We start from the raw sequence: 14,483 nt of genomic DNA, 5'->3' as shown, positions 1-14,483 counted from the left end.
TTTCCTATGTAACTGTTAAAGATACAGGAGCCCTGTCCTCCTTTTCATATGGTCACCCTACTTAAGATGTTATTTATTTGAAGTGGTTGTCTGCCAGCCTTGAGTTTAAAAACTCCCAGGGCAGCTAGCAACCAGTCAAATTCATAATAGCGAATACAAAATTAATAGAAATATGAACAAACAAATGGATAATAATAAGTAAATAAGAAGTAACATTAATTCAAAAGGAACAGGAAAAGAAATCAGGGCAGCTGGATCTGATACAAATCCATAAAATAAATGACAGTTAAAATCAACTAAATTAGATGCTTGGAGACCTGAGGAGGGGGGGGGGAAAGGACTTCATCTGGCATGAAAACACACACATCAAAAGTGGCACGAGTTTAGAGCGTTTCATAGGTGCCTTCTGATGGTAGGAGGCCACCACGGTGAAGGCCCTCTTTCATTGTCATTTAATCTTGGTAAATAAAGCCGGGGGTGGGGGGTGGGTTTTCAGAGGAGGGTTCTCTATAACAATTGATGTCAACGTCTGACAAGACCATTTATGACCACAGAAAAATGAAAACAAAAATAGGGGGGGGATTCTACACAAAACAGGAAAAACAAACATTGAAAATAACATAAAACCCGTGTGGTGTAGTGGTTAGAGTGTTGGACTGGGAGCCGGGAGATCCAAGTTCTAGTCCCCACTAGGCCATGGAAACCCACTGGGTGACTTTGGGCCAGTCACAGACTCTCAGCACAACCCTACCTCACAGGGTTGTTGTTGTGAGGAAGATTATGTACGCCACCTTGGGTTCCTTGGAGGAAAAAAGGTGGGATACAATGTAATAAATAAAATAAATAGAAACTATTACCAATCCCCCCCCTCACCAAAAGTACACGTAACTGCAAATAGCTGATAGATGAAAATGTTATCACCTGCCTATAAAAGGAGACCATGGGGGGGGGGGGGGAGCATAAGGATTTAGCACTCTACAACTTCAGAGTCACCACCGAAAAGTCCCTGGTCCCGCCAACTGACACATTTACCTCCTGAAAGGGAGAAACCAAAGGCCCGGGGGTGAGAGGCTCTTGATATGGGAAGAGGTGCCTCGGGGGAATATTTGGGAATTCGACTGTATAAAACAGTCTTCCTTCACCTGGGCTAGACTTAGAGATGTGAAGGCCCAGAAACCCCCTGGGGAAAAATGATTAAACAATAAGAAAAATGAGGACAACCCCCCATTTTTTCCAAAAAATCCCTAGGGTGGAGGAACAGAATTTCCCCCTGATTTTTCCTGGGTTTATAGGCAGGATATAAAAGTAATAGTAAATAAATTGTTAATAATAGTGGCATCACTTCAACATATTGTACATACGAGAGCCAGTGTGGTGTAGTGGCTCAGGTGTTGGACTGGGAGTTGGGAGACCCGGGTTCTAGTCCCCACTTGGCCATGGAAACCCACTGGGTGACTTTGGGCCAGTCACAGACTCTCAGCCCAGCCTACCTCACAGGGTTGTTGTTGTGAGGATAATGTGGAAGGGAGGAGGATTATGTACACTGCCTTGGGTTCCTTGGAGGAAAAAAGGCAGGATATAAATGTAATAAATAATAATAAAATAATAACAAAGAAATCCAAGATAGGATGGAGGCAGACCGGGGAGTAAGTATAAAGGTTAAATGTCTCACCTCCACCCCACTCCAACCACTATAATACCTACAAAATCAGGGAAAAGCAACCAAAAGAGCTTTTCAGATAGATAGGAGACGTCCCTTTGGCACAAAGGAAAAGTATCTAAATTGCATTAGCATTGTTTTGTTTGTTAAAAGGTTAGTGTTTGAATATCATTTATAGAGAAGAAGCACCTTTGATGAAGTAATGGGCAAAGGATGTAGGGAGAAAAACGGATGCAGAGGAATGCAAACAGATATGAAGAGAAGGTGCCTCATCTTCAAACTGTGCTGTTGCAAAAATAAAATGGTTACACGTTACTATTCCCACAGGACTCATTGAAGTCGGACAACAGTATTAGAAAGAAACAAGCTGCCAGAAACGGAGGGGAGAAGAACACAGTGCTGGAGAGATGGCAGAGGACACAGAATTTAAGAACAGGACTATGGGGGTCAGATAATCATCGCTTTGTCTCTTGCAGAGAAGCCGGAGTCTGCTGCAAAAAACACCTCCTTCGCATGCAGAACATCCTAGAAGCACAGAGTTGGAAGGGACCTCAAAGATCATCTAGCCCAATGCACCACCAACGCAGAAGATCCAGGAGTGCAGCATTCCTGATGGATGCCCAACTAGCCTCTGCTTAAAAACCTCCAAGGAAAGAGAGTCCACCTTTTCTGCGGTTGAAAAGCTCATACCACCAAGCCATTCTGCCTAATGCTCTGCCTCAGTCCCTGCCTTCTTCTAATTTGAACCTGTCCCTTTGGGTCCTTCCCTCTGGAGTACCAGGAAACCAATTTGCTCCATCATCCATGTGACGACCCTTTCAATATCTGTAGGTGGCAAACCATATATCACCTTTTCGTTGTCTCTTCCCCAGGCTAGATGTACCCAACTCCTCCAACCTTTTCTCGTAGGAGTTGGTCTTCAGGCTTGGCGCCATCTTTGTCGTCATTTGCCATCCCTGGCATCTCTGGACAGCTACTGGCAGATACAGCAGCCAAGCTGAGGCCAGCATGGCCTTCCCCAATCTAGTGCTTTTCAGATATGTCGGACTATAACCCCTGTGAGTCTTTCTCCTGTACATACAGCCCCTCTTCGGCACAAGCAAGCAAACCAGGAAGCCTCTAAATCAGGGGGGAGAACCTCAGGGTCGTGGGTCAAATACAGACCTTCTGTGGTCCCAATTTGGCCTTCCAGGGTTCCCCAGATGAATAAATTCCTTTCTTCTGGTCCCACTACCTTTCACCCAACTTCCAATTGTTGGGTGGTTTTCCAGCTATTCCAGTTCTCCCCCTATTCTAAAAAAGATTGAAAGCATCTCTGAAATTGAGAAGCTGAAAGAGGCCAAAAGAAGTCCCCTACCCTTGATCGAAATCTACCACAGTGGATTAGCAACCATTTCATCCAAACTAGGAAATGATGGTTACCATCATCAGGATAAGCCAGAATAGTAAACCAAGTTCAAACCATGGTTTAATATCCTGACCTGTTCCGAAGCTGGTAAACATCATTTCCCAGTTTGAAATAAATGGGAATCTATAGCTGATTCGAGGCTTCCTGGTTTGACTGCGTTGCGAAGGGAGTAGCAGTAAAGGAGTTGTGTGGGCAGACAAAAGGCTCATTCATGTCTTGGCTTTTTAAGCTGAGATACGATTGTTCACACATGGCTGGTTTTAAACAGGCAGATACTGAAGATGCAATAAAAATGAGCAGCACAGGTTGCAGAAGGGATAATCTCTATACTGTAGAAAAGGGGTCACAAGAGAACTCGACAATGATCAACACTGGTCATTTCAGAAGTGGTTGCAGGGTACTGAAAAATAGCTCCAGGGAGTGAAGAGGAGGGAAAGACCCTGGTGATGTCACGAATACTGGGCAACAGGCACCCTCCATCGCAGCTGTCATGTCCCACAGCCCGCCTCCATCTCTCACGCAAAAGCCCGTTCTCATACTCATTTCCCCAAGGGATCACTCACAAACATTTCTGGATGATGTAACTTAAAAGCATGTTACCATGTTTTGGAGAAAACAGCGGGGATTTCGACCGGGGCAGGGTCTCTGGACGTGGGGCTACCAGTTGTACAGGGCGCACTTGCTTGTCCGTTAGCTTTTTGAAGCACGCTTGTCTGTTCTCGAACATGCTGCGCACATTCTCGAGCTTGATCTGGACGGTCTGGATCCGGGCCTGCGGATCCCAAAAGGATACTACCGTAACCAAATGCCGTTGTCATCAGCTATCAGAGACTTTTCTGTGGTTTTCTCAGGCCTGGCTCCTGAGAAATTGAGTTTGGCACGAGGCGAAGGCAGGTCCTCATTGCACAAGAGAGGTCTCCTAGTGGCTCAAGCCCCCAAACAGAGGAAGCTGCCTTAGAATGAGTCCAACCACTGGTCTGTCTATATTGTCAATATCGTCTGCACTGGCAATAACATCAATATCACCTTGCAGCTTCTCTCTAGGGCAGCCTTCCTCAACCTGGGGCGCTCCAGATGTGTTGGACTACAACTGGGGCATTCTGGGAGATGCAGTCCAACACATCTGGAGTGCCCCCAGGTTGAGGAAGGCTGCTCTTGGGGTTTCAGGCAGGACTCTTTCCCAGCACTACCTGGAGATGCTAAGGACAGAAGCACCACACATATGTTTAATTGTGGATCCATCTTTCACTTCCCCCTACTTTCCATTTCAATTATTGGAAGGTAGAAAGTTTTGTCGGTGAGACCATCAGTACTGATTAAGAGGTGCCTTCCCCAACTGGCTTTTCCTTAGTCCAAACTATCTATGCTGGGAATTAACAAAGCAAGTTTTTGAGAGCTCACCGTGACACAACAAAAGGTACATCTATATCAAGCGAGGTGAGGGTCTGCCCAAATGAGCCCTTAAAATGTTCTGTCTGTCTTCACCCTTCAAGTGAATCCTAGACCTGCTTAAATACTTTGAGCAACTATGTTACTACCAGTGCTCTTCTTTCCACTGAATCACCAAGTGTTTGTCCAGATTTCCTTCCCCAAAATTTGGAAGCTGCTCCTTATAGACGGAAACAAACCCAATTCATGACCTCTCATCTAGACTAACAAGGTTGAGTTAAAGTCCCTGTAATCGACAGATTGTTGGGTCCAATGTTAACAGACACCTCTCTGGAGCTCTTCACATCAGGATGTAGCCGTGCTAGTCTGTTGCAACAAAAACGACAAAGAAACTTGCAGCAGCATGCATCTGACGAAATGGACAGAGTCAGAATAAATTTTATGCCAGAATAAATCTGTTAAGTCTTTAAGGTACCACGTAGCCGTCATGACTTTGGTTGCTCTTCCATGAGCCTACCTTGAGTTCAGGCGTTAAAATGAGCTCAAAGTCAGAGTACAGGGCCTGAGGATTGGCATCCAAATGCAACGCAGAGCTCTCGAGGAACTTCTCGATGTCTTGGAGAGCTCTCTGGGCACCTTCCCGGGACTGGCATTTATCCATCGGCTGGTTGGCTAGAAGATACGCGCCTTCGTCGCAGCATTCCAGGGCCTGATGGAAAAAACAACAACACGAGAAGAAAGAGATCCAGTGGAAGCTGATCACTGTGATGGTGGTACGGCTGTGAATTTGTTCTGGGTTTTAGTCATAACAAGCCAGAACTCTGGAGGACCTATCCAAGGTGCTGAACCCTACCCCCAAAACAGGTTCAGCACCTTGGATAGCTGCCTTAGGGGTTTGGCTGGTTCCGAATGAAACCCAGAATGGATTCACAGCACCACCGAAATTGGATCCATCAGTCTCCAGCGAAGAGATCCATGAACTGAATCATCTACCCCAAGATGACAGCCAACCGGCAATCTGCAGGCAGCAACGGAGCTCCCCACAATCTGTTACCGATGTCAAGCTTGGAAGACATGGGAGGACTAGGTGAAGGCTCATGGAAATTACCTGCTGTAGGGAGGTGAGGAGGTCCAAGGTCTTCTGGAGCCGGTTGTGTTTCCTTTTGATCTCCTCCAGCAAGACGTCTGAATGGTGCCGCAGCTCATTACATTGCTGGCAGATCAGGTTGAGGGCATAATGGTGGTTGGCTGCCAGCTGGTGCCCATGAAGGATCACCACTTGAGCCTTCCCTGACACATCCTTTAATAGAAAAGAAAAAGAGGAGCAGCTGGTAAACTGGGCACTGGGAGAGGAAAGGACCCCGAGGGTTCTTTCAAAACAATACATTCTGCAGGCAGCCATTCTGAACATCCAGGACAGGTAAAAGGAAGGGCTTCGTCACATAGTGCATAGTTCAACTATGGAATTCGTTGCCACATGATACAGTGATGGCCACAAGAGTGGGTTGGATAAATCTCTGGAGGAGAAGGCTACCAGTGGCTACTAGCCCTAATGGCTATGTGCTACCTCCAGTACCAGAGGCAGTATGCCTATGCACACCAGTAGCCAGGGAACATGGGCCAGAGGGTACATGTCCTGCTTGTGGGTCCTTGGTTGAGAGCTGGTTGGCCACTGTGTGAACAGAGTGCTGGACTAAATGGACCCTTGGTCTGATCCAGTAGGGCTCTTCTTATGTTCTTAACCCACACCCAACTGGTACTCTGGCTTGTCATGTTGTCTGAATGAGGTCACTCTGAGCATCTGGATTACTCCAGCCAGGTAGGGATGGGTGTTTCACACCATTAGGTTGGAAAAGAGCCTCACCTGTGACATGTTGTCCAAGTTATCCAGGTCTGAGAGCCTCTGTTTTACTTGAGAGATGTTATCTCCGGTATCGGGAAGTTCTCCTTGCCGGTCCATTAAAAATTCAATGGCTTTGCTGAGCTAAAAGGAGGATACATTTAGAAAAAAACACAGGAGGGGACCCAACATCACTGAAAGTCAGAGCTTACAGAAACAAGGTGCAGATAAGCAAGAAACAAGGTTGCGTGTTTTTTTATCTGTTGAAAATAATCTGATGCAGTTGCTTAGAAAGGCTGAAGTGACCGCTGCCACATCTCACCTCTTGAAAGTGCTGCTCAAATTTCCACAGCTGCAAATATTGCTCCATCTTCAGCTGATGTTTCTCCCAGAATCCATCGAAAGCTGCTTCCATCTCATACAACTGTGCGAGCAGCCTTTTCCCAAGAGGAAGAGAGTTTTTAGTTTAAACGATGCTCTCCACAACACTTTTGCAATGACAAAAACTCTAATATGGGACAAATTCGCAACATTCCACTTGTTTGTTTTGTGCTGACCCTGTTCAGATGACATGCTAAGCCATGGCGGTTGAGCATTTTAAGCTAAACATTATGACTTAGCATGCCATATGAACCATTCCAAACCATGGCTACATAACCACGGTTTATACCTGCTCACTAACCATTTGCTGCAAAAGGGTTAGAGGCCTAACCATGGTTAGCGTGTTGTCTGAATGGGCCCGCTGTTTTGTTTTTAGTAATGGGTTTTATTTTTTTTTAGCCATATATAATCCACCCAGGGAACTTCTGTAATTGGGCAGATTCAAACTATAATAAATAAATAAGTGTTCCAGCTCAGGCTTTGATATAACCCAACTTCCAAAGTATTTGGCCTGGAATTTACAACTTAATGAATTAATTCAAAGCATTTTTACCCTGCTCTTTAATCAAAAGGCTCCCAGATCGGCTCAAACAAATCAATATCCATTTCCAGTAAAAGTTTCCTAGACATTTATCTGCACATTTCAAAGAATGCAGGAGCAGCTGGCGTGTCGTGGGAAACAGCTGGAGAAGGGGCCATAATGCAGGGCACAGAACCTACTCCAGTCCAAGGGCCGAAGGAAGCTTCCGGGGCCGCATTCCAGCATTGGTTGGGGCTGAAGACAAAGAGAGCAGGACCAAGAATCCCCCAAGTACCAGCATATAGATTATTTATTTACAATATTTATATCCCGCTCCCCATTCAGAATTTTGGAGCAGTGGACAAAATAAAATGGAACAAAAACATGTTAAAAGTCGATTTAAAAGCAACAAAGAGCAAAATAAACCATGGCTGGTCATTAAGAGAAGGCTTCCTGGAAAAATGACATTGTCAGGAGGCACCAGAAGGAATACAAAGCGGGTGCCTGCCTGACCTCCAGAGGCAGGGAATTCCGTAGGAGGGGGGGCACCATGCTGAAGGCTCTTCCCCTGGTGGGCTCCAATCGGAGGATGGGTCTAGGTGGAACCACCAGGAGCAGGCCCTCGGATGACCTCAGTGACTGGGCAGGCTGGTAGGGGAGAAGGCGCTCTCTCACGTATCCTGGTCCCAATATTGTAGCATATTGTAGCTTAAAGCTAGAGGGTCAACTTGGGAGCCCCAGAGGGCTGAGAATCTGCATACCTGTTTTACAAGGTACAAGACCTCAGTTCCACCAGTGAAGAAAGGAGATGGGAGTAATATGAGCTGGTTTTGAGACAGCGCCAGCTTCATTTATATCTACACTCTCTCTCTCTGTGTGTGTGTGTGTGTGTGTGTGTGAGAGAGAGAGAGAGAGAGAGAGAGAGAGAGAGAGAGAGGGAGGGAGGGAGGGAGGGAGGGGGAAAGAGAGAGAGAGAGAGAATACAAAATGGTGCATTAATGATTTGGGGTGAGGGTAGTTGTTTATGTCCTTCTCTGTGTCTATGTTGGTGTGAATGGACGTGTAGGTGGGTGGGTAGGTGGGTGTGGGTGGGTGGGTGTGCATGCAAGAGAGACAAGGGAGAATGAATGAACCAAAGAATGGATGGATGGATGAGAGACGGGGAGAGAGAGAGAGAGAGAGAGAGACTATGTATCAGTCTCCCTGGTGTAAAAACAAAGTATGACCCTCAACACGCTCACCGGTTGACGGTCTCCCAGTCCCCAGACCTCTCCGGCGGTTGCTCTTCACTGGCTTCATCCATGTCTGGCTCTTCCAAACTACCCAAAAGCATGTTGCCCTCTTTGGTGACAGCCGTAATATCTTCCTGTGAAAAAGAGCAAAACTCTGCATGATTAATGGATGATTAATGCCTCACCTCTTGACAAAGTACCCTGGGATCCCAATGACTGTACCCACCTGCCTCTAACCAGGTGCCCTCAAGATGTGTATGGGGGTGTCTATCTGGGAACCCCCCAGAAAACTGTCTTGGACCCCAGATTGACCCAAATTTGCACACACACACCCGGGCCTGAGGTTCTGTACCCCTGTCTCAGTGGAGGTTGGTGGCTCCGATGTCTGTGGGGCAATGAATCCACTCCAGGTTTCACACAATGAATCTCTCCTTTAGAGTCTGACTGAAGCCTGTAGCAGATTCACTGTCTTACGGACATCAAAGCCACCAGCCTCCACAGCTGCAGGGGGACAGATTTTAAGGAGATGCTCAAAAGAGATGCTCAATGGCCACCTATCAGGGACGTTGGAGCAGTGGACTTCCAGTATTGGCATGAAATTGGGTACACCTTCTTTACGCTGTCCCAGGAATGGCGAAAGGTTCTGATGCAACTTGCCTTCAGCTGGTAGTATTTCTCCGTGCGCAGGGCCACAATCCGCTCAATCGAATAGGTGTCATCTGGCAGGTCCGTTTCCGCCAGCTCCATGCCAAAGGACTGCAGCATCTGGGCAATTTCCTTCACAGTTAGGGCAAAACTTTCTATAGCCTGGGAAGAAGCAGGTTTTCCTTCATCAACTCAGAACTTAGGCTAGTGCTGAAGCTCAGTAAAAGCGACACCAAGGAAAGGATTGTGAATATCTATTCATTCATTCATGACACTTCTATACCACTCAATAGCCAATGCTCTCTGGGCATTTAACAAAAATTTAAACCCTGATATACAACAAGGAACATAAACTTAATCTAGTGACACGCCCACCCCTGACTTCCCACTCTAATCATGTGCAATCACATTCACACCGGAGGGTAACCATATGAACCTCATCACCCAGGCGAAGTTACACAAAAATATCAATGGCACATATCACATGAGAGGGACGTACCGTCCTGAAGATGACCCATTCACTATGGCAGTACTCCAAAGTGCCCCCAAATTCAGGCGTCAATTGCTTTTCGTCGATGTACGTCAGTAAGTCACTGACCGAACTCAGCATGACAACCTGGAGGAGAGAAAAATAGAATAGTCTCATTGCTTATTCCTGCAGAGCAAACAGATTTTGGTATCCACAGGACTAGAAACTTGATCCAACAGGAGCCCTTGAATACACCTGGAAATGCATTGATTTAGTATAAGGGTTCAGCCTGACCAGGACCATGGAGAGACCTCATGGAGGTTGGACTCAATGGCCTTATAGACCCCTTCCAATTCTACTATTCTATGATTCTATAAAGGAGGAGGCAGGGCACCCTGCAAAAAGACAGCATAGCAGGAGATCCAGTCCCCAGGACATCTGGACTGCTTCCATTACCACGTGGGTTCATCCGTTACCAGCCACCTCTGCTTCAGACAAATATCTGCTGGATCTTTTTAAAGATGGAGGGGAGACATGATAGCACTCTTCAAATACTTGAAAGGTTGTCACACAGAGGAGGGCCAGGATCTCTTCTCGATCCTCCCAGAGTGCAGGACATGGAATAACGGGCTGAAGTGACAGGAAGCCAGATTCCAGCAGGACGTCAGGAAAAACTTCCTGTTACAGCAGTACAACAATGGAACCAGTTACCTAGGGAGGTTGTGGGCTCTCCCACACTAGAAGCATTCAAGAGGCAGCTGAACAACCGTCTGTCAGGTATGCTTTAGGGTGGATTCCTGCATTGAGCAGGGGGGTGGACTCGATGGCCTTATAGGCCCCTTCCAACTCTACTATTCTATGATTCTATGAAATAATGAGTTCCACAATGCATAGTGACGCTGCTGTTCTTTCAGTGGAGGCTGGTGACTCCGATGCCAGTGGAGCAGTGAATCCGCTCTGGGTTTCAGTCAGAAACCACTGCTTTCTTTTCCCCCGTAGCATCACCTGACACTCACAGAAGACTCAGTGGTGGCAAAGCATCCTTTGCACTGATCGTAGTTAAAGTGCATTATGGCTGAGCCTGCCCTGGAATGACCAACCCACACAGGTGAAGCTACCAAGAACAAAAGGGTTATGCAGGAAAAGGTGGCAGGTGTCATACCGGCAGTTTGAGTAGGAAGTCCTCTTGGCTAAACCGAAATCCAATGTCGGTAAAAGTGCGCTGGAAAAATCCAGTGGGGCGCAGGACCATCACAAGGTGCAGGTTGCCAGGGAAAGAGGCCTATAAGTTAACAGGGAGAGAGAGAGAGAGAGAGAGGGGGGCTCAGTTCAGACAACATGTTCGTCCACGCAGTGTGAAAACTCCACTCAGTGGTGTTATTTATTTATCATTGTGTTTATATCCCGCCTTTTTTCCTCCAAGGAACCCAAGGCAGTGTACATAATCCTCCTCCTCTCCATGTTATCCTCACAACAACAACCCTGTGAGGTGGGTTGGGCTGAGAGTCTGTGACTGGCCCAAAGTCACCCAGTGAGTTTTCATGGCCGAGTGGGGACTAGAACCCAGATCTCCCAACTCCCAGTCGGACACTTTAGCCACTACATCACACTGACTCCCACAGTCACACAATGGTTGAGGGTTTTAGTCGGGCACTCCCCAAACAACATGTTCTAACTCCAACGTTGTGTGACTGTGGGCTACCGTGGAGTTGAATAAAATCTATTGTGATGTTTGATTGACACTTCTTCCACCCTCTCTCCTCCCCTGGTCCTCCTGATGGTATCCCATCAGCCATTGCTGAAAAACAACAATCCCAGCGGCTCTCCTAGAGCGGCAATCGCTCCTTTTGCCGCTCTTGCCAGGGAACTCTGTAGCCAGTGGGTAAAGTCAACTCAACGCAACGGGAATCTCCAAAGAGCCCGCAACACAATACGAAATGCCATTGTGAGAGAGCAGAGGAGAAGACCCGGGACTGGTGCAGGCAGTACTCTTGTAACACTCTAGTTCCAGACTTCTTCCGTTCAAGATACAACAGAGATAAAGGATTTTGGTACAGACAAGAGTATCTAGTTTCTTTGGCACTTTCTCCTTACAACATTAATGATGCACAATGTCAGCCATTTTTCTGCGCAATGTTGCAGCGCAACCCCTGCCCCTCCCCCACAAAAACCCTGCTTATGACAAAAACTGCAACCCCTGCCAATGGTGAGCTCTACCTGTGAGGAACTGTTGTAAAATTTCTCTTCCCCCTGAAGAAATTTGGTGTGAATGTAGCGTTTTACACATTGTTCCACAGGCCAAGACGTGGCCACCTAAACGTGGTATGTTCCCAAAAGCTATTTTTAACATAGGCTTAAAATGATGAAGGAAAGCAAATTGATTGCCAAACTCTTGGCCCAATTTAAGCAAGGGGAATTCTGCCAGGGACCAAGGGTTGGCTCTTCTAACCAGAGCAAGCTGCTCAATCGCGTGGGATAATATCGGCCCAAAATCGAAACCAGTAAACCTCACACCCATTGATAACCCTCAATAATATGTTTAAGAACATCAGAAGAGCCCTGATGCTGGATCAGACCAAGGGTCCATCTAGTCCAGCACTCTGTTCACACAGTGGCCAACCAGCTGTCGACCAGGGACCCACAAAGTAGGACATGGTGCAACAGCACCTTCCCACCCATGTTCCCCAGCAACTGGTGTACACAGGCTTACTGAATCTGATTCTAGAGGTAGCACATAACCATCATTGGACATCCAGGGGCAACGGAAAATGTGTATCCTAAGCCAGGTCCATCCCATTTTGCATCATGGGTTTATTTATTTATTGCATTTACGTATATACCGCCCAATAGCTGAAGCTCCCTGGGAAGTTCACAAAAGTGAAAAACATTCAAAGTATAAAACAAACAGTATAAAAACGTGATATAAAATACGATATAAAAGCACAAGCCGTTTGCCATTCTCAGGAATGCGTGGTTTATTCCTGAGTCTAAAAAAGATGCTTCAGCAGCTCCCCTTTCTGTTTGTAATATTTCTCTTTCTGTTGCCGCCGCTCTAAATTAAAGTTCGGGGCAAGCTCTACTCCTGCTCCCAAAAAAGGTTAACTCATAGAGGGCGCATAAATGAAAGAATGATCCAAGCTCAGAGGAATCTTCTGGCTGTGTTTGTGGGTGACTCACCATTCTGTGTCACATCCCTGGATTGGGAGAGAATGAAAGCTCCAATCACACTCAGTTCAAATGTGGGTAAAGATCAGAGGGTGGCCACATTTGAATTCCCAAAAAAAGAGAGGACGCTATTTACATAAAATTTGTATGTGCTAATTTATACACAAAGATGGGCTGAGTTCGGACAACACATTTCTCAGTGATGATTTTTACACCACCGTTGAGAAATGTGTTGTCTGGAGGGAAAACTCCACCCCACGGTGGAGGTTTTTTTTAGACAACACTCCATGCTGTATAAGAATATAAGAAGTGCCCTGATGCTGGATCAGACCAAGGGTCTATCTAGTTCAGCACTCTGTTCACGCAGTGGCCACCCAGTCATCGGCCAGGGACCAACAAAGCAGGACATGGTGCAACAGCACCCTCCCACCCATGTTCCACAGTAACTGGTGCATGCAACCTTACTGTCTCGAATACTGGAGATAGCACACAACCATCAGGGCAAGTATATCCACACTGTATAGAGGACAGTTCCTGCACAACCATTGTATTGCATGTTGTGCGGAGGGCTCCGTGGAGTTTTCTGTTGCATTGACTTTTCCCACTGGCTACAGAGTCCTCTGGCAAGAGTGGCGAAAGGAACAAATGCTGCTCTAGGAGAGCCACCAGGATTGAGGGTTTTTTGCAGCAACGGCTCATGGGACACCATCAGGAGGACTGGGGGAGGACAGAAAGTGGAGGAGCTGTCAATCAAACATCACATCGCCTTTTACTCAACTCCACAGGAGTCCACAGTCACACAACGGTGGAGTTAGAACATGTTGTGTCAGGAGTACCCCTTAAAAACACAACTGTTGAGTGGAGTTTCCCCACTGCGCAGAGAAACGTGTTGCCTGAACTGAGCCAAAGATTTAGAAATAAATTTTAATTTATTTAGAAATAAAGAAATATCACCATAGTGCAGGAGATGGTACCTCCACCTGCCTGTCCAGGTGCAAACAGCTAATGGGAAACAGTTCTAATGTTTCCTTCTCTTTAAATTGGCCTTGTTTGGGACAACACTTCAAATACAGGATGCCTTGAAATAGAGGACTGTAAAAAGGGAGCCCAGGGCCACCCTAATGAATCAGAGCCACAGCAGAAAGCAGTGCAGCAGCCTCATCTGTGTGTGGCCACCTTCAGGCGCAAATAAAATTCATTGCATGTATGAATGCAATTACATTTAAATTGCATCAACCTTTTATTTATTAGGGCTAGGTTTCTGAGAAGGAGAAACCTAATAAGATTAGTCTTCACTGCCCACCCAAAAAGGCCCGGGCATCCTCATTTTGGTTGCTACTCATTGAATTCAATCCTTACTACCTTAAATTTGCCACTGGAGCCAGCAAGGGGGTGGGGGGGAACGGAAGTAGCTTTTGTGTGTGTTTAATACCTTGCCTCCTATCCTTACATAAGCAATGAAACACATTCAGATCCGTTGCCCTGCAGAACAGTTGCTCTGGTAGAGGCCCTAATAGGGGGTCCTGTCTGCTTTCTGTAGTACTGGTGCTAGGAAGGGGTTCAAGAGGAAGGCTGGCAAGCTCAGTGGTAGAGCTTTGCAAGTGAAAGGTTGCAGGTTCGATTCCTGGCACCTCCAGATAGGGCAGGAAATTCTCCTGCCTGAAATGGTGGGGAATTGCTGCCAATTAGTGTTGGCAATATTGGGCTAGGTGGACCCCTGGTCTGATGCTATAGAAGGGAGCTTTCTATGTGAACAACAACAAGGTGTTGGAGT

The 14,483-nt window shown here is 46.6% G+C and overlaps 1 protein-coding gene across 1 annotated transcript in view; it reads right to left on the bottom strand.

Annotated features, from left to right (window-relative positions):
• Positions 1–14,483, bottom strand: part of MCF2 (MCF.2 cell line derived transforming sequence) — an 82,694-nt gene that overhangs the window by 46,526 nt on the left and 21,685 nt on the right. Inside the window, exons 5-13 of the mRNA XM_063141603.1 lie at positions 10,707–10,826; positions 9,575–9,691; positions 9,084–9,237; positions 8,440–8,560; positions 6,620–6,734; positions 6,322–6,441; positions 5,566–5,757; positions 4,975–5,166; positions 3,669–3,840 (exon numbers count right to left, since the gene is read on the bottom strand). Coding sequence (XP_062997673.1) covers positions 3,669–3,840; positions 4,975–5,166; positions 5,566–5,757; positions 6,322–6,441; positions 6,620–6,734; positions 8,440–8,560; positions 9,084–9,237; positions 9,575–9,691; positions 10,707–10,826 — 1,303 coding nt within the window. The remainder of the gene's footprint in view (positions 1–3,668; positions 3,841–4,974; positions 5,167–5,565; positions 5,758–6,321; positions 6,442–6,619; positions 6,735–8,439; positions 8,561–9,083; positions 9,238–9,574; positions 9,692–10,706; positions 10,827–14,483) is intronic.

This window comes from Elgaria multicarinata, chromosome 15, assembly GCF_023053635.1.
Source record: "Elgaria multicarinata webbii isolate HBS135686 ecotype San Diego chromosome 15, rElgMul1.1.pri, whole genome shotgun sequence".
NCBI classification, from domain to species: domain Eukaryota; kingdom Metazoa; phylum Chordata; class Lepidosauria; order Squamata; family Anguidae; genus Elgaria; species Elgaria multicarinata.
The sequence above is the reverse complement of the archived record's forward strand: the minus strand, read 5'-3'. Positions and strand labels throughout refer to the sequence as shown.